At 38.7% G+C, this 19,277-nt stretch overlaps 1 protein-coding gene across 1 annotated transcript in view; it reads left to right on the top strand.

Moving 5' to 3' along the window:
• Positions 1-19,277, top strand: part of LOC107555350 (nebulin-like) — a 59,987-nt gene that overhangs the window by 28,909 nt on the left and 11,801 nt on the right. Inside the window, exons 74-123 of the mRNA XM_016238106.1 lie at positions 14-325; positions 466-570; positions 672-776; positions 877-981; positions 1,075-1,182; positions 1,295-1,405; positions 1,520-1,717; positions 1,796-1,900; positions 1,994-2,098; positions 2,216-2,320; positions 2,407-2,514; positions 2,610-2,723; positions 2,811-3,008; positions 3,119-3,223; positions 3,311-3,415; positions 3,505-3,612; positions 3,699-3,806; positions 3,890-3,997; positions 4,088-4,192; positions 4,289-4,393; positions 4,514-4,612; positions 4,707-4,811; positions 4,909-5,013; positions 5,875-5,979; positions 6,077-6,181; positions 6,274-6,378; positions 6,477-6,581; positions 6,693-6,797; positions 6,900-7,004; positions 7,361-7,462; positions 9,024-9,125; positions 9,271-9,378; positions 9,474-9,578; positions 9,677-9,781; positions 9,870-9,974; positions 10,068-10,172; positions 10,265-10,375; positions 10,473-10,583; positions 10,664-10,765; positions 11,320-11,424; positions 11,874-11,963; positions 13,478-13,591; positions 13,700-13,804; positions 15,210-15,314; positions 15,861-15,965; positions 16,387-16,497; positions 17,525-17,635; positions 18,041-18,154; positions 18,281-18,385; positions 18,789-18,893. Of these exons, the coding sequence (XP_016093592.1) occupies positions 14-325; positions 466-570; positions 672-776; positions 877-981; positions 1,075-1,182; positions 1,295-1,405; positions 1,520-1,717; positions 1,796-1,900; positions 1,994-2,098; positions 2,216-2,320; positions 2,407-2,514; positions 2,610-2,723; positions 2,811-3,008; positions 3,119-3,223; positions 3,311-3,415; positions 3,505-3,612; positions 3,699-3,806; positions 3,890-3,997; positions 4,088-4,192; positions 4,289-4,393; positions 4,514-4,612; positions 4,707-4,811; positions 4,909-5,013; positions 5,875-5,979; positions 6,077-6,181; positions 6,274-6,378; positions 6,477-6,581; positions 6,693-6,797; positions 6,900-7,004; positions 7,361-7,462; positions 9,024-9,125; positions 9,271-9,378; positions 9,474-9,578; positions 9,677-9,781; positions 9,870-9,974; positions 10,068-10,172; positions 10,265-10,375; positions 10,473-10,583; positions 10,664-10,765; positions 11,320-11,424; positions 11,874-11,963; positions 13,478-13,591; positions 13,700-13,804; positions 15,210-15,314; positions 15,861-15,965; positions 16,387-16,497; positions 17,525-17,635; positions 18,041-18,154; positions 18,281-18,385; positions 18,789-18,893 (5,688 nt within the window). The remainder of the gene's footprint in view (positions 1-13; positions 326-465; positions 571-671; positions 777-876; positions 982-1,074; positions 1,183-1,294; positions 1,406-1,519; positions 1,718-1,795; positions 1,901-1,993; positions 2,099-2,215; positions 2,321-2,406; positions 2,515-2,609; positions 2,724-2,810; positions 3,009-3,118; positions 3,224-3,310; positions 3,416-3,504; positions 3,613-3,698; positions 3,807-3,889; positions 3,998-4,087; positions 4,193-4,288; positions 4,394-4,513; positions 4,613-4,706; positions 4,812-4,908; positions 5,014-5,874; positions 5,980-6,076; positions 6,182-6,273; positions 6,379-6,476; positions 6,582-6,692; positions 6,798-6,899; positions 7,005-7,360; positions 7,463-9,023; positions 9,126-9,270; positions 9,379-9,473; positions 9,579-9,676; positions 9,782-9,869; positions 9,975-10,067; positions 10,173-10,264; positions 10,376-10,472; positions 10,584-10,663; positions 10,766-11,319; positions 11,425-11,873; positions 11,964-13,477; positions 13,592-13,699; positions 13,805-15,209; positions 15,315-15,860; positions 15,966-16,386; positions 16,498-17,524; positions 17,636-18,040; positions 18,155-18,280; positions 18,386-18,788; positions 18,894-19,277) is intronic.

The following is a 19,277-nucleotide window of genomic DNA, read 5'->3' as shown; positions in this document are numbered from 1 at the left end:
ATCTTTTTTGCAGTACAAGTACAAGGCTGGTTATCGTAAGCAAGTTGGCCATCACATTGGAGCCCTGAGCGTCCAGGATGATCCTCTGCTCATGCTGGCCTTGAACTCAGCTAGGATTGCTAGTGATGCTCTTTACAAGAAGGACTTCAACAAGTCCAAAACTAAATTCAACCTTCCAGTGGACATGCTGGCATTTGAACATGCAAAGAAGTGCCAGATCCAAGTCAATGATGACAAATACAGAACTCTCCTGCACCAGTGGACATGCTTGCCTGATCAGAATGATGTCATTCAGGCCCGTAAAGCGTATGACTTAGCCAGTGACGTAAGTATTGGTTAAAGAGGTTTTCAAATCAAAATTATTCTTCTTGTTTATTCAAATATGAGAATGAAGGTAAAGTTTTGTTTGTTTTAGAAGACCGCTGATTTGACTGCTCTAAATTTAATATAATACTCTTCCTCCAGAATATCTACAAAGCAGATCTGGAATGGTTACGTGGATGTGGCTGGGTGGCTGCTGATTGTGTGGATCATGTCAAAGTCCGAAAAGCCCAGGAAATTATGAATGATGTAAGTTTGACCAGACAGTCAAACCCCCCCCCCGCAAATTCTCACTTATAATACAAACCTCCATTGTCTTACAACAATGCCTGTTTCTTTTCCCCATGCAGAGACTTTACAAGAAGGATGCTAAGGAAAACTTTAGCAGATTTACCCACATTGTGGACCGCCCTGAGGTTGTTCTTGCAAAGGTTAACGCCTTTAACCTCAGTGATGTAAGTGTGTCTCAGATTTGGACATTTTCGGCTTCATAGGGACAAACTGGTGTGAAGAGGTTAACTTATCTATTACGTCGATCTTTCTGTTGTTAATCAGCTGAAGTACAAAGAATCATTTAACCTGGAGAAGGGCCACTACATCGGATCTGAGGATACACCACAGCTGGCTCACTCTAGAGAGGTCGCAAAGATGATCAGTGAGGTAACAATGCCCATTCCAGACTTATTTGTATGTATTTGCATTTTATTTATGTGATACATTACATTTAGAAGGTTTTTGATGTTGTTATTCTAGAAATTGTACAAAGTCAACTGGGATGAGAGCAAAGCCACTGGCTACCAGCTGAATCATAAATATATACCAGTACAACAAGCCAAGAAGACCAGAGACATGATCAGTAATGTAAGTATCAAAAATGAATAAGTATTAATGATACCCCTGTTGATTTTTTTTATTGTTAAAAACGTTTTTTTAAGTGGTGTAAACAATTGTTTCTTGTATTAAAATACTACAGAATAAGTACCTTGATGCTCATGAGAAGGCCAAAGGCCACTACTTGGCTTCAACACTGGTTGACTTCCCTGAGGTGGTTCGCTCTGGCCAAATGGAGAAAATTAAGAATCTGGTGAGTTGTTTTTATTATTACTATGCCTGAGTTCTAAGGTTGCTGTTCTTTATTCACTTGTATAGTTTATAGTTTAATTCCTCATTAACCAGACTTTTTTGATCTGTCCTACAGAGAGACTACCACAAAGCCTACAATGAAACCAAAACTAAGCTCCACATTCCTGCTGATATGATCAGCCACGTGGTTGCCAAGAAATGCCAGGAAATCCTGACTGATGTGCTATACCGTACATACCTGCACCAGTGGACATGCCACCCTGATCAGAACGATGCCATCCGTGCACGCAAGGCCAATGAGATCTTGAGTGATGTAGGTTATGGTTACAGTGATATTTACACTGAGTCAGGTTTGTTGAATGGCTACATTTGACTAATTTCTCCCTGGCAGGTGTTCTACAAAGAGGACCTGAACTGGATGAAGGGTGTTGGCTGTTACGTCTGGGATACTCCTGAGATTGTGCGTGCCAAGAAGTCGTATGAGCTTCAGAGTGATGTGAGTAACATTTTTGCGACTCATCTAGCCATTGACAATGAAGAGACATTATGTTTCCACCTGTTTGAAGGTTTAATATTTGTTTCCACACAGATTAAATATAAGGCAGAAGGCAAGAAGGAATGGAACAACTACTCCATTGTGACAGACACACCTGTATATGTGACTGCTGTTCTGGGCCACACTTGGGCCAGTGAGGTTAGAACTCCCATAATCTGCCATGAATTGCTCACTGAAATACTTGAATATTATTAAGAGCACAGTACTTTTGAGTTCACTTGGTAATATGCTGCATATTTTGTGTTTTATCCACAGTTGAACTACAGAGAGGCATATCATAAGGAGAAACACATTTACACCACTGTTCTGGACACCTGTGACTACGCAAGATGCTTTAACCTGAAGGAGATCTACAGCACCGTAAGCCTGCGTGAAAACCTCCAAAATGCTGTGTTACTGGTTTTATTTGTTGTCCCAGTTTCTGAAATATCTTTGTGTACATTTAGAAAGCCTATTCTGCAGCTTGGGACAAGATCAAAGCCAAGAGCTACAGCATCCCTCACGATTCCCATGCCTTAGTCCATGCCAAACAACAGAAGGTTGTCCTGAGCAATGTGAGTCTCTTCACCAGTCTCTTCTCCAATTCTTGCCTCCATAGAAAGAGAACAATCTAATTACTGTGACATTACACTTTCTTTGGTTTCTGTAGGTTAAATACAAGGAAGATTATGAGAAGTTCAAGACCCTGTACAGCCTGCCTAAGTGTCTTGAGGATGACCCCGCTACTGCAAGATGTATCAAAGCTGGAAAACTGGTTCTGGATGTGAGTAAAACGTCAGCTGAGGTCCAGTTTTGTAACTTACTAAATGTCAACATAATTGAAACTTCTTTGTAACACTTTTTCCATTAGCGCTTGTACAAAGACAAATATGAGAAGACCAAGGCAAAGGTCCACGTACCTCCCGACATGCTTGACATTGTATCCGCACGCAATACTCAGAAGACTGTCAGTGGGGTTGACTACCGTAAATATCTGCACCAGTGGATCTGCCTGCCTGACATGCAGGTGTACGTGCACGCCCGCAAGGTCAATGAGCAACTGAGCGATGTGAGTTATACCTGTACCTCCAAACACGCTTCAAATGTTTGTGTACTGTCATGTCTTACTGGTTTGAGGTCTCTTGGTAGCTGTAGCCTTCACATTGCATCTCATTTCAGATCTTCTACAAAGATGACCTCAACTGGTTGAAGGGTATTGGCTGCTATGCTTGGGACACTCCTGAGATTCTTCGTTGTAAGCAATCTATGAAGCTGCAGAGCGAAGTAAGTCTCATTTCATTTTCTTTCACTTTACTCCTTCTCAATCCTCTCTCATGTTGACGACTTCTCCTGTGTGCTGTTCTCTTTCAGAATCTTTACAGAGCTAAGGGAATCGAGCACTTCAAGGACTACACTGTGGTCACGGATACCCCCGTCTATGAAACGTGCAAGCAGAGCGCTAAGAACTTGAGCGAGGTATCTCCTCAAAAACATGAATCAACTTACATTTTTACTGCAATTTAATTGAAGCAGATCCTTCTAACTAATGTACTTTCTGTCAACAGCTTAACTACCATCATGACTACGTCACAAACGTCATGGGTAAAAACACCGCTCCTGCTGTGACTGTCGATACTGAAAGGGCCCGTCAAGCCAACTACATCCAGAGCGACGTATGATGCCTCTTACCAATACATAAGAACGTGTACTGATCTCTCCATTGATGTAAGCTTCACATCACTTCCATTCTTTCTTTCAGAACTTCTACAAAGAGGCCAATAAGATGTTTATGCCCACTGGTTACTCTCTGCCCTACGACACTCCCCTAAACAAACAGGCCAAGGCCAACAGCATCATCACCAGCAATGTATGAGAGCACCTCAGTTTTCAAAATAAAAAAAGAGATTAAATGTTATGAATGCATCTCATCTGATGTTCCAATGTCTGTAGATGAAGTACAAGGAAGCCTATGAGCTGATGAAAGCCAGGAGCTACAAACTAGGTCCTGAAGGTGTCAACTTTGTCTCCATAAGGAAGGCTAACAAGGTCACCAACCAAGTAAGTCCAAGATAAATATAACGCGTTTCACTTTGGAAATGTAAACTTTATCACAAACAGGGATATTAACTAGGTTTCTTTTTTTCATAGCGACTGTATCGTGAGAAATATGAGAAGGAAAAGGACAAGATCCACTCTGAGTATGACACACCTGAGATCCGGCAGGCTAAGGCCACTCAACAAGCAATCAGTGATGTAAGTATGTCTTTATTATGAAACATGAGTTCTGTTTCACATGCTACACCCACAGAATTATTTGATGCCCTAATAATGGTTCATTTCCCTCTACAGCTGTGCTACAAGGAGAAGTACTACAACAGCAGAGGAACTCTTCTGCCCATGCCCATCACCCCAGAGCTGATGCATTGCTTCCATGTCAACGAGATGAACAGCGATGTAGGTGTCACCCATACTACATGCACCCAAATTTACTGTGGCATACTGCAAGAGATGCATGCATAGCATTTCCCGCCTTGACATTTGCAGGTATGTTAACTGTGTTTATATCTTCTGCAGCTGAAATATAAAGAGGATTTGCATTGGCTGAGAGGCATTGGCTGCTTTATGGCAGACTCTCCTGAGATGGTCCGAATCCGCGAGATCTCCAAGTTCAGAGTAATTATTCATTCACTTATCATGCAGGTCATATTTCACTCATATAATGGTTCATTCTGATTATTTTTGGTGCTAATCAGGATTTTTTTCCTAGAAATCGTATGAGGTTGATGCCAAGAAGAACTTTTCCAACTTCAGTGTAGTCCTGGACACACCAGAGTACAAGCGTGTGACTGAACTCAAGACACACATGAGTAATGTGAGTGGTTTTATATCGGCCTCAGGCCTGACATCTCACTCCTGTTTTAAAGCCTATTCACATTCTTAAATGTCTCTTTATCTGTTTCCGTCCACAGATTGTGTACCGAGCTGAGGGCAATAAGGAAAAGACAAAATGCACCACCACTGTGGATGGCCTGGAAATTAAGAGAGCCAAGTGGGCACAGAGTCTGACCAACCATGTAAGTCACTTTCAGCTCTAACCGCAATTAAATGTAAATAATGACTTGTTATAATGTGTCGAATTAAGAAATCATACTCAGGGTTCAGAATTAAATGGGTGGTAAATTTGACAAATGACAGTCTGACCCTCGCTGACATAACTGACAAAAGCAATTTCCAATCAAAGATATACAAAACACAGACTTAGGATATCAAACATATTTGATATTTTGAGCTGATTTTAGAATGTATACCATTGTATTATTTTTATTTGTCAAGCATCTCCTAGCCGCAAGCACATATTTCTGTGTAAGTTTGTTGTGTTCAAAACAACTTGAAAATCTGGTAGTGTGATCCTCATTCATTTAGTGAATGATGGCAATTTTTTCTCTGTAACCATTTACAAAGTTGAAAAGTGTATGACGCCTAATGTGTATTTCAGCCTTTATGTGTCTTTTATCAACTTTCAACTTTAGAAAATTACCATTAGAATTTGACTAGTTCTAGTTCACATGCTGACACACACTGTATGTGGAATATTCTTTGCATTAGGCATTCATATGATGAAAACAAAATAACGTTTCCTCATTTTTGTGACAGTTTCTGTTAGAGAATGAGACTGGCTAATATGATGCTGCGAGTAACACAGTAACCTCTGCTGTTAGTCACTTAATATAAAAGGGAAAAAGAGCTACTGTAAATGATCCTATTGTCATGGGCACAAAAATATATTTGTTTTATATCTATTTTCTTCAACAAAAATAATGCAAAACAGCATTCTATTACTTGTAAGAAATATTTAAATTTCTTACCTGGTAGATTTTCTCAATTCACTGGAGAAAAGTAGATATTCACCATAAAAATATTGTGACTCTTCACAGTTCCAGTACATTGATCTGGCATCCAAGGAGAGGGCCTTCTTCACCCCAGAATCACACACTCCCATCTTAGATCATGCCCGTTCCATGAAAGTGGTGTACAGTGAGGTAATTTGAGCTTTTTACTAGACTTAGATCTTTTTAGCACTAAATAACATGTCTGTATGCAGACAAGCCTGTAATTCTTCAATTGTATCATCTTTAGAAAAAGTACAAGGAACAGTATGAGAAGATGAAGCACAAGTATACTGCCATCCATGACACACCAATCCTGGTTCGTTCCAAGAAAGCCTACCTCAATGCCAGCGATGTAAGTCAACCAGATGCCTTATTGCTTGCTTTATTGGCCTGTCGATATCAGTCATAGAGCCCTTCTAAAAAATCAACATCATTCCTCTTTAGTTGCGCTACAAGGAGACCTTTGAGCTGTCTAAGGGGCACTACCATGCTGACAAGGATGCCCTGGATATTCTCTGTGCCAAAAGGGTCAGAGATGACATCAGTGAGGTCAGTAAACTTAAAGACTTTTGGTTTGCTTTAAACATGAATGTGATTTATTGAGAAATCCTGTCACTCACTCACTCACTCACTCACTCCTTTTACAGGTCAAATATAGGGAGAAGTACATCAGCACTTTGGGCACCTGGAGGTCTATCCCTGACCGTCCTGAGTTCTTCCACAGCAAGATAGTGAGGGACTGCATCAGTGATGTGAGTATAACTAAACGTCCTTCTTGTTTCTGCAATTTGACAGCTCACGGCATCATTGAAAGAAACTCATGTTGCTGTTTAACTACTCTCACATGTTCTTATCCTCTTTAGATCAGATACAAAGAGGATCTGGACTGGATCAAGGGCATCGGATGCTACGTGTGGGACACACCTGAGATGGTGCATGCTGAACACAACAAGGCCCTCTACAGCGAAGTAAAGAAAAAACACAATTTTACTAATTTATACTCATTTACTCAGTACTATGGTATATGACAAAGCCTCCACTTACTCTCTTCTATTGGTTTTTATTAACAGAGACTCTACAAAGCATCTTATGAGAAGAACAGAGCCAACTTCAAATACTCATGTGACACACCATTCTTTGAGGCTGCCAAGAACGCTTCACTTTTGATCAATGATGTAAGTCAATGAAAGCATGACTACATTTCATAATACAACGATATATTAATGGCTTAATACAATGAGAATAATGGAGAAGCAAGAAAAATACAAAGTGTATGCTTACATAACCTTTTTCTCTTCCACTGCCTCTGTAATGGGTATAGCTTTATAGGTAAACTATTACAACATGTATATTACCATCTCAAATTGATGTCTGTTACGTTTATATGTCATTTTTCCTCTTTAAGTCATATCTTTACTAAGATTTCACTTTGAGTTTACCTGTTATGACATATTTTCTCCTCTGAATGAGTGCTTATCTTTACTGCTTTCGAGGCAGTTGTCTTTAACTCCTGTTTTGAAATCCTGAGCAGAGGTCCTACCGTGCCAGCTATGAGAAGTCTAAGGATAAGTACACTGTAGTTGTAGATGATCCTAGAAACATCTTGGCTAAGGAGGCCAGCAAGATGAGTCAGGTAAAGACACCAGCTCCAGCCGCTCCCTACGGGTCCATCGCCTGCCACAGGGGCCCGAGCATGAGGTCATCTCCAATCCACTGGATGGCTCTGTCGCATGGCTTCAATGTCTCTCGATCGTGTCTCTTTCTCTCCCATGATTTAGGTGTCTGCTTGTGTTCCAAAACCCAAACACGACTTTTTTGAGTGTACACAGCTTGGACCAAATCTGTGTGCTCCAGATATTGCTTCATCTGAACAGTTTGGTTGTTGGGTCATGAGTTAAGGTTACTCTTTTGAAATCCCTTATCTGGAGTACACAGTTTGGAACTGAGCAACTCTATCTGGACTTCAGGAGCCACTTTCCGGCTCTGTCTTCACTTGTGGCATGATTTGTGCATCTGTGTGTTTTCTCAATGGACAGGGAAAATATAAATTCAAGGCCAAGGAGTTACTCAAGAGTGGCTGCAATGAGCTGCTCCGTCCTGACATTCTTGTTGCAATGTACAACTCTGGCATGTGGAGTAAGGTAACCATCTGCCCACTGGTAGTCCTCCATTCCCCGTACAAATCTCATCTTTTCATCAATGCACCCCTAACTTCACCTTTAATGGTCATATGCAGCCTTTAACTATCACTAGTTTGGATTTTCTACCATACCCTGCTTTTAAAACACATCCACTGATCATTTTCCATAACTCCATTTTGCTAGGAAAAACAGGTAAAGCAATACAGGTTTCAGTATACAGGCTGTATGTAGGAGAGACTGGCACTATGACACAGTATTACCAAGCTGGCATTCATGCAAGTCAGCTATATAAGAGAGGTAGATTTTAACTGAAAGTTAAGCTATGTTAGTCTAAGGATGTTTTCATAAATGTCAGGTCAGGGCAAATCGTCACAGTTTGTGGGGGCAAGATGTCACACGTTTTACCCTAAACTGTATTCAGTGGAGTAAGAAGTGTGATAATTAGCCTGGTCTGCCCTACTTTAAGATGTCATGGTGGTGTTTTCCTCTAGTTTCTTTGAATCAGGTTATTATTTTGCAATGAAAAAAGAAACGATGCATTAGTTAAATTAAGTAATTAAAATATTGAATAAAATAAATAGTTTTGCCTTAAAATACATTGTCAAAATGCCAATGTTTATCATGATTTTTTTATATAAACAGAAGCATCAATAAAAGAAAAAATACATTCAGAGTTGATATGCCATGTTCAAAAGTTTGCAGAAGAATGAGCATAGAGATGAAGACATTATACGGTAGCATTAACTGTCAGTGTCTTTGTGTATACTGTTGCCTGAGGCTGCATTTCACTTCCATCTTTTGTCTCACTGCATATTGCATGTTCTCTGTTGCATGTAAGTTTGTGTGCATCTATCCATAAGCCATTTTTTGCATGCTTTCCACTGGATGAATTTTGTGGAAGGCAAGTTTTAGCTTAAATGAAGTCTGTCATGATAAACCCTTCCCATTTAATGCATGATATTGCCAGTTATTATACAACTTTCCATAACTTTTAATAACTTAATTAAGATTGACTAAGACTGACTATCATTTCTTGTCCATCACTTCCTGTAGTGGAAGTACAGAGAGCAGTATGAACGTGCCAAATCGAAGTACACCGCAGTGCTGGATACCCCTGATTACCAAGTTGCCAAGCGCAGCAAGCAGATCAGCGATGTGAGTATTATCACAATCTGCCTTCCATAACGTGGAAAGCATTTGTACATGCATATAGACGTTCCTAATTTTCACACATATAGATGTCACTTGAGAATTACTCCAGTCATTGTATGTGAATGCATTCATCTGTTGTCTTCTCTAGATCATTTATAAGATGGAACACAACAAGACCAAAGCAACAAGTTACACTCTTGGACATGACACTCCCATGAGCCAGCTCATGAAGAAGGTCAAGGAGATCACCAGCAATGTAGGTTAACCTTTCATTACTGTACGTTTGCAGAAAGGAACCAATTTCTTTTTATGTCAGTATATACTTAATTTCAACCTTCTGTTTTTTTACAGCTGAAATACAAGGAAGTGTATGAAAGAAACAAGGCTCACATCAACATGGCACCTGACGCTCACGACATTCGTGCCGCCAAGGAAGCCTACAAGAACATCAGCAATGTGAGTCTGCATTGATCTGCACTGTGCATCTGTGAAACTGAATTGCAAGTCAGCGTCTCATTATGCATATCATTTTTTTGTGCTTTTCCTCCTTGTAGCTTGACTACAAGAAGAAGTATGAGGCCACCAAGAACAAATGGATCTGGACTGTGGACAGACCTGATTTCATCCATGCTGCGAAGAACAGCTTCCAGCAGAGTGATGTCGTGCCATTCGATTTTCTACCACGGTTTCAGTTATAGAGAAAAAAATCATTACAGATTAATGAATTGATTTGTTTGTAATTCACAGGTTGAATACAAGTACGATAAGGAAATGTTGAAGGGCTGTGTAATGTCTGTTACTGATGATAAATACACCATTCTGGCTAAGCAGAACTCTGAGCTTGCCAGCGATGTGAGTGCCATTTTCCATATACGTTTTCCAATTTTGAGAATCAACATACAAAATGTGACTAGTTAAACTAATAAAAATGTCACTGTTCTTCAGGTGAAATACAAGGAGAAGTATGAAAAGACCAAAGGCCAGTACATTGCTGTCCATGACACTCCTCAAATCCTTCATGCTAAATCAGTGGCTAAACTTGTGTCTGAGGTAAGGCACAATGTAATGTTGTAATGTGTGTAGATTCATTAAAGCACCGTAAAATATTTTTGAGAATTCATGTTTTACAACTTTTTCTGCAGACCAGATACAAGGAGGCCAGCAAAAAGGATCTCCAGTCAGGCGGCTTCACCACTCTTGCTGAAACCCGGGAGACTGCCCACAGCAAAGAGGTTGCCAAAATCACAAGTGCTGTAAGTCTAAATACTCAGTTTTCACCCCTTTATTACAATAAATCTAATTTGTAGCGATTGAGATCGCCAATCATAATCTCACATGATCTTTTCACAGAAATTGTACAAGCAGAAGTTTGAAAAGGAGAAAGGCAAGTCTAATTACAACCAAATGATTGCTCTTCCTGATGTGCAACATGCCATGGAAGTGGCCAAGAACCAAAGCAATGTAAGGAACTAACAAGTATCTGCCTCAAATAATAGTCTCAGACAGAGATCGTTGTAAATCCCACGTCTCTTTTTGTATAGATCGCCTATAAGCAGGAGGCTAAAGCCAAGCTGACGTACACTCCGGTTGCTGACCGCCCAGACATCAGGAAAGCCACTCAAGCTGCTAAGCTCGTCAGTGAGGTGAGGGAAACTTTAAAGGGACAGTTCAAATTCTGTTCAATTACTCAGCCATATGTCATTCCAAACACATAAAACACCCATATATGGTCGACGGCAGCTCAGCTGTGCTTGCTTGACACCCAAGAACAAACCTTATTGGTTCTTGCACACAAAGCAACAAGATTTATGTTTATGTCATGTTTATATGTGATTAAAAACATACATAAAATATGTTATTATTATATAAAACGATTGTATCTTTTCTAAAGACTTGAATTAAGAAGCATATGGATTATTTTTACGATCTCTTTCTTTATTATATGTACTTTTTAAAATGTTTAAAAAGTTTTTAAATTTGAAATATACTTTCAATGGAGGGTCAGAAATCTCTCAGGTTTCCCTAAAATATTTGTGTTTCAAAGAAGAACAAAAGGAGTAAGTAAATAATGGTATAATTTTTTTATTTTTGGGTGAACTGTTCCTTTTAGTATGCAATCCTCTGTAGTAAAGTCTTGACAAAACGCATGCATTGTTGTAATAGTAGGTAGTAATGGTTGCAAAAACTGTTCTTGTAGATCGGATACCGTGATAAGGCTCGCCAGGAGGCCAGCCGTGGTGGAACGCTGCTCGGCCGTCCTGATATCACCCTGGCCACTGAGGTGTCCCAACTGACCAGTCAGGTAATACCATTCGCACCTCCACACTAGACACGATGCAATCCATAGACTTTAATTGTATTCATCCACAAGGAACACAGGGCTTTCGTTTGAAGCTGCTGGATATGTATTTTGACAATGATTTCCTTACACCTTCACCATCATGGGAGCTGCATGTCATCATTATGCGGTAGTACTCAAAAATAACTGTAGCAGATTCAAATGCCTCAGCAGTGCTTCTCATGCCCATCAGCATTAATACTGTCATTGTCTATGTGAGCCCCTGAGTGTCTCTTGTCATCTGTACCACCCTCATCTGCTCACTGTTCTCTCTCTGCGCTGTATTTATTCATGTCTATCCACCTGATTCTTACCTTTCTCTGTAATCCTTCCATCTTTTAATTCATAAATTCATTTTCACTGTTCTGTCCCATCTCATTGATGTTACCCTGCCATTTCACTGCACTTTTTAGGTGGAGGAAAAGCCATCCCTCCATGGTGCTGCCTCATTTGACACTCCTCAGATGCGTCACATTAAGAAAATGAGTGCTGTGACTAGTGATGTAAGAAGGGTCCCTGGCCCCTGGGGGCGACATTTGCACTTCTCTGTCTGTCTGATGTCTATGTTCTCTATCCCTCTGACTCACCCAGTTGTTGAACTCCAGTGGCACTCAATTTGATAAGATTTGATGAAGATTTTTGGGTCCTGTAGACAAGTTTTTTGTTGGTTTTCAGTGTTTTTGCCCACTCAGTTTTACATTTTTTTCATTTTTTTTTTGCGTCTTTTTGTTGCTCATTTTGTCTCTTTTTGTGTCTCTCATGCAAGCCTTGTTGCCAAGCATAGGCTTATAGGCCAGCACTCACAATTTTGTCATAGAATTTTTTTATTAATCAGTAGCATTTTGCGCACATTTCTTTGCCACTTTATTTGTCTGGCATGCAAATTGTTTTATCTCTTGTCTCTCAAATTGTCAGAACTGGTGTCCAATTTTCTGTTGCATTCCTTTGACATGCTGTTGTATTGAGGAGTGTGCAGATTCAATATAAGCAACTCTATTATTCATTTGTTATATTATGTACAGAATTAAATAAATGCTAAATCATTCCTGTCATTGCTATGTTTAAGAGACCAGAAACGCACTTACCACAATTGAAGATTGATTTTATTTTGTATTGTATTGAAAGTGATCATTTGGTCTACACACTCCACATGTTACACTCTTTGCTTGATGTCACAAATTTGATTCCTCCACAGATCTGGAGTTTTTCAGAATCTATGGGACAAGATTCAACCTTTTTACCACCTTTCCTTCAGTTAAAGCTGAATTGTGTCATTTTTCTTTAAGTAGGCCATTTTTAAGGGATGGTTTACCCAAATTTTTTTATTCCTTCATCATTTACCCACCTCTCATTTTCATAAAACTTCCATCCATAAGACTTTTGTTTATCTAAAACAAAAAAATGTTGTGTTAGTTTGGGGCAGGATTTTCTGTTGTCAGAAACAAAGTATTCTGAAACCTTTCTGCATCCACCCACTCCCATGAAGGACCACAACAACAAAGTACACAGTCTTGTAACTTTGTCCATTTTTTCAAATACTTTTTTGCTTCAAATTCATGTTGTGCAATAACTCTTTTTTTTTAAATTCCTATGGGAAAATAAAATGTGAAAAATACTTCCCAGAACCAAGGCTGCTGATGAAAATGGACAGGCACTATTGCACTCCATTGGTTCAGTGATACTAGTGACAGAAATCACACACTTCAGCTTTAATACCACAAATAGTATATGTTGATGTGATGCTTTTGAATGCTCTGAACTTTATGTTGGTCTTCCCATTTGGGGCTAGTACAGTGTGAACATGATCTGAATCATACTGTATTAGATCCAACTGAAACCCTATTGTAATGAGACTCTTTTCAGTGTCACTTTCTTTCCACTGATGACTGCATGGAACGATTCATTTGATATTCATGTCTCTGTGCTTTCGCAAGCATTTTGGCTCCGAGATAATAATTTGGATGGAGATAATACAACACTACCAGTAACTAACGATGTCACTGTCCTCTCTCAAAAGCTGAAGTACAAGGAGAAGTTTGACAAGGAGATGAAAGGAAAGAGACCACATTATGATTTGAAGAACAGCAAGATTTATCAGACTCTGAAGGATGCCAATGATCTTGCAAGCGAGGTGCTTCAATCTTTAAAAAAAAATTGAATGAACACTATTTTACCAGTCACATATCACGTTGAGAGTGTTTCATATCATGGTGCATTTTTGCATATATCTATCATGCAGGTGAAGTACAAAGGGGATCTGAAGAAGATGCACAAACCTGTTACGGACATGGCGGAGTCTCTGTCCATGCAGCACAGCCTGAGCACTAGCAAGCTGGCCAGTGATGTAAGAGCTCTACAGCCGGCTTAATTTCCCTCTCATCAAAACTGCTTTATCTCACACACTGTAACAGTGAAATATCACATCTTCATGTAATATCACAAGATCCATCTTTCATCCTTATAGAAAGCTCCCATTTGAAACTATTTACTCATTCCAGGCTATCATTTGGTAGTGACCCTTATCATCCGATTTTAAACATACTAGTACTAGCATTAGAGTTGAACTATCTCCGTTTTTGCTCGCACGTGACCCTAGTGCTATTTTTTTCTTTTTTCTTTTCCTTTTTCTTTTTTTTATTAACACGCCTAGTGCCTATAAGCGCTCTAACATCTAATTTTTCCCATTTTTCCTTTAACAACATTCCCTGCTAAATCTTAATTAACTTTTCCCTGGATGCCTTTTTTTTTCTATCTACATTTTTGATTTCCATTATAATGTGTGCATATAAACTAGAAAAGGAAAGCTTACCAAAGCAGACCGTGAATGTTTGCTTGACAGTTTTATCTGAACATTTAAAAACCATTTGAAAAGGTTATTTTTATGGATAACCTTCAAATAAGGTTATTTAGGCCATATGTAGTTTAAAACCTTGGGCTGTTTGAAGTTGTAAGTTACAAGTCTTAGACTGAATACTCCAGTTTACTTACAGTTTGAAAAAAAATATGTAAAGGGTTTGATTGAAAATAAGTTTTAAGGATATGTAGATTGAATACTTGGACAGTTCAAAGAGAGATTTGAAGTTTGGATGTTACGTATGCTTTATATACTTCTATAGCTAATGTGTTCTGCTTGAGCATTATGGGTGCTTGGTAGGCAGTTACTAGACAGTTGTTAGGCCATTCTGGTTGGTTGTTAGAGCATTGTCAGGTGGTTACAAAGCCTAATGAGTCAAAACAGGATGAAGGACTGTGTCAAGTTTGGTGGAAACAGCTTAAAAACTCTAGAAGGAATTACTTCATGCATTATCTAAGACTAAGACAATTTTGCGAATTGTATGCCCTACTATAGGTAAAACATACTGTACATCTGATGAATTAGAAAAGATGTAACACACTAAATAAGAACTGTCTGTTGGTCTGTGCTGGTGTATGTAGTTTGAATGCTCTAGGAGAAGCAGGTTAGGTTAGCCATTTTGATATTAGAATATTTAATATATAGAAATGTATGATATTATTTAACTTTAGATTATTTGAAGTTTACAACATCTTGCTCATTACATTATCAGTGTCATTGTCTATATACGGCCTCCTTCATGTTTTATGAACATGACAGCCGTTCTTCTTTTCTTTTCTTTTTGTCCCCACTTTTTCATTTTTTGGTCATTTTTGGCCTTTTTAACATGGGAGAGATGAAGCACTGGATTTCCATTTTGTTTTATTGAGCTGCTTTATTGGCCGTTCCTCTTTAGTACCAGTACAAGAAGAAGTTTGAGGAGAGTAGGGGTCACTACCATATGATACCCGACACACCTGAGCAGCTTCACCACAAAGAGGCCTCAGAGCTGCAGAGTCAAGTAAGTCACATACAGTTCTAGAGCTTTCCGCAGCTGACGTCACCTGCTTCTCTGTGTGTGAAACGAAGACTGATTCTACACATACTGGACATGTTTATTTCATTTCATCAGGCTTGTCAGTCTCATGCAGCTATAATAGATTTATTTATCACTTACATTTCATTTGTTTGGGTTAGTTTGTCCTGTAAACTGCTTTACAAGGACTTATTTGTACATTATGTAAGAACAAAGCTGTAAAAACACACCACTTCATCATTAAAACCCCAGACATTTTATATTGTAAAAACACCATAAACATCCATTGTATTTTAATGAATTTTCCACACTGTAAATCCTATAGTAAACTCTATTCTCAGTCTCAGTGCTTAGAAACATAATATGGCAGATTAATTGACGTCCAATAAAAATAAAATACAGCACAGACTGTACAAAAAGATTCAGTATGCAAACAAAGCTTTGGTGTTTGCTTAACAAGCATTATTTGCTTAACCAATAACTTTTTTTCTATTTGTATGTTCCTCACCTTTGGGCTTTTGTTGAATACAGGTGAAATATAAGGAGAAATATGAGAGAGAAAGAGGCAAAGCCATGCTGGATTTCGAGACTCCTACTTACGTAACTGCAAAGGAGGCTCAACATCTGCAGAGTCAGGTAAATACTGCTGCCCAAGCTTATTGTATTCAGTGCAAAACAAATAACAGCGTATATTGCTCAAGTATTCTTTGTAACCCAGTGTGAATGAATGAGAAATGCTAAGTGGAATTCAAATACTGTGCTTTTGTGTGGATACAAATATCGTAATGCTGGTAAGTAATTGGGACACCACAATTTCCAACCAGGACCCATGAATTTATGCTAGGCGTTTATGTGTGTCGTGTTCATAGTTTTAAAGTGGTTTTGAAGGTTTCACTGTAGATACAACACACTGATGGGAAAAAGCAGTTTAAGTGAATGTCAAGATACTCGAAACATGAACTGTAAAAATGTCACTGACTGAGGAACCAGTGTGACCATGGACTCGTATTCCAGAAGCTTCATGTATCTCTCACTCTTCTATCTTTGCGGTGGATAGAAAGAGTATAAGAAGGACTTTGAGATGACAATGAAAGGAAAGAACCTCTCTGGGTTGGAGGTCACCCCTGCCATGATGCATGTCAGACACGCCATGAAAATTGTTAGCGAGGTAACATGAAGCCCTTATATATTCTTCCTTCCATCCTGGTAATAATACTAAGACCACATACACGTTATAATCCTTACATGAGTGTCTTTGAAGTTTCCATTACACCCGAGTAGGTTATGGTTAGTATGCATGGACCATCCTTCCGCTGTAATAGACTCTCAGTAATTCCCTTCCCCTTCCAACATCTATGTGTGTGTGTGCGCGTTTGTTTTCACAAAGGTTCCCACAGTAATGGAAAACCTGGAGATATTAGGAAATTTTATTCCAGGTCAGGATTTCCAGGTTTTCAGGAATTGTGATTCCAGGCAAGGAAATGAACAAAGTTCTAAAAAGTCACGGACATGTCAAGTCATGGACATGAAAAGTACTCGTAATGCATAATTGTGCAATCTCTTTAAAAATTATTTTTAATGATTTCTCATGACATTTTTGACTAGAAATGTCATTAAAAGTCATTGATCAAAAGGTGTGGGAACCTTGTTATTAAGGTTTGTCCAATTTTTTATGATCATATATCTTGATTTTTTTTTTTAAACCTACATTAAATCTATTTTATTTAGTTTTATTTTAAAATAACCTCTTTAGATCTTGATTACCCTGAGCATGTACATGAAATAACATTTTATTTAATTTTATTTTTTAATTTTATTTTAACCGTTTTAGATCTGGGTTTGTCTTTAAAATCATCAGAATGCTGCTACGAAAAGAATGCAAATGTTAAAGACATTGTTTTTTGCTAATATTCTTGCCTGTGAGATTTCTGATGAACATTGTTTATGTCTATATCAAGTTGCTTTTCAAACTCAGCAATGCCTTTGCTCTATGTAGATTATACTCAGTTACTTTAATGGTGTCTGGACAACATGCACCTTGATTATATTCTGGATGTGAAGCTTTATTTCAAACCCAGAGCAAATGCTTGGTGACGTTGAAAGAAATGTCAGTGAGCGCAGTACTGCACAAGTACTGTGTCTATGTCTGTGTGTGCTATGTGTCTGCAGTCTTTCTGTTCTTCTCCGCCTTGTAGAAAGAGTACAGGAGGGATCTAGAGGAAGGGGTGAAGGGTAAAGGGCTTACAGTGCTGGAGGAAACTCCTGAGTTACTGAGAGCAAAGAATGCTACTCAGATCCTGTGTGAGGTAGGATGGCTAAAGCTCAGCTGTATTATCTTACCTGCAGTCCTCTGCCACAACGCCACTTCCTCCTCAACACACTAATCAGGCAGAAAGTAATCCATTTGCCTCTTGCTAATGAGAAAACTAATCAAGCTAATGGAGTCTCCCTTTGGTTCGCCACCAGGTTTGGTAAAGCCCAAAGAACTCCCACTAAATGTCAATTTGTCTTCCAGTTCTAAGTGACCTCCCTTATGTTTTGTTTACACCTCTGATGTTAATATCCTCTTATTCTTTGCAGTTTTTATGCTGCTTTTTATTGTGTTTGTAGCCAACAGGAATGATTCTTGGTGTGAATGTAAATATCACTGATAAACACAAACATATGCACATGGTCACATGAGTATGATAATGTCTGCCCAATTCCTGCAGAGAGAGTACAAGAAATCATTGGAGCAAGAGATCAAAGGAAAAGGCATGTTGGCTTTGGCTAATGACACTCCAGACTTCTTGAGGGCAAGGAATGCCACAGAAATCCTCAGTCAGGTACACAAATGATCTTCAACCCATCATTTAAATGTTTCACTTAGTTGTGAGGTGATTCCTTTAACTATCAGCATCAACATTTCAACATTAATTGATACATGGGTTTGTTTTGAATTTGTTTTCCAGGCCAAGTACAAGCAGAATGCTGAGCATGACAGAGCCACATACACCACAGTCATTGACACCCCTGACATCCTCCACGCTCAGCAGATCAGGAACATTGTGAGCCAGGTATGAGGTTTGCTTCTTTAAGAAGCTTCTTTTTTTAATGTTAATTGCATGTGTGTTGGTAGAAAATTACAAATTCAAACAAATCAGGGATTCACACAGTAGACACCTTTTGGTAACAGTTCATATATTTTCAGCTTGACGTCTTGAGGTTGACAATGAACAGTTTCTGTAGGTTATCACCACTATTTTCACTGACTATTTGCTGAAAATAAAAAAATGAGACTTTTTAAAAAAGTTTTAGGCTGTTTTTTACCTTATGAATGGAAAGTGATAAGTCTTAAAGCTATTATCCAGTGCCTCTGTTTTATAGCAGATATTGATTATTTAAGTGTAATCTCATGAACAACTCAATTTTGCCAATTCTGTCAACGCAGTATTGTCAATTTTGTATTTTATCCTATAGAAAAAGTACAAGGAGGAGGCTGAAAAGACCATGTCACACTATGTGCCTGTGTTGGACACTCCTGAGATGCAAAGAGTGCGTGAGAACCAGAAGAACTTCAGCACTGTAAGTGTTTCTTCAAGGGTATTATGTTCCTGTTTTATTCATCTTAGCTTAAATGTGATATTTGTATCCTTTGTTGTCTTTGGTCCCTGTGTTTCCGGTTTGTCTATGAGAAATATAAATGAGAGGCAGATATGAAAAGAGTAGCCATACATTTCTTATGCTGGCTTAGTTACAGTAGTTGTCTATATCGCAATTCTCTCTTTTTGGTTGCACTGTTTTCTCTTGCTGCATTTTTGTGTCATTTTTGACTGCCTTTGTGCTCTTTTCTTTTTAGCTTCAGTACCAGCTTGACACGTTTTGGTAACAGTTCATAGATTTTTTCAGCTTGACCTCTTGAGGTTGACAATGAACAGTTTCTGAAGGTTATTCACCATTATTTTCACT

Source organism: Sinocyclocheilus grahami, unplaced genomic scaffold, assembly GCF_001515645.1.
Source record: "Sinocyclocheilus grahami isolate Dianchi unplaced genomic scaffold, SAMN03320097.WGS_v1.1 scaffold532.1, whole genome shotgun sequence".
Lineage (NCBI taxonomy): Eukaryota > Metazoa > Chordata > Actinopteri > Cypriniformes > Cyprinidae > Sinocyclocheilus > Sinocyclocheilus grahami.
Note: the sequence above shows the minus strand (reverse complement) of the source record. Positions and strands in the feature narration are given on the sequence as shown.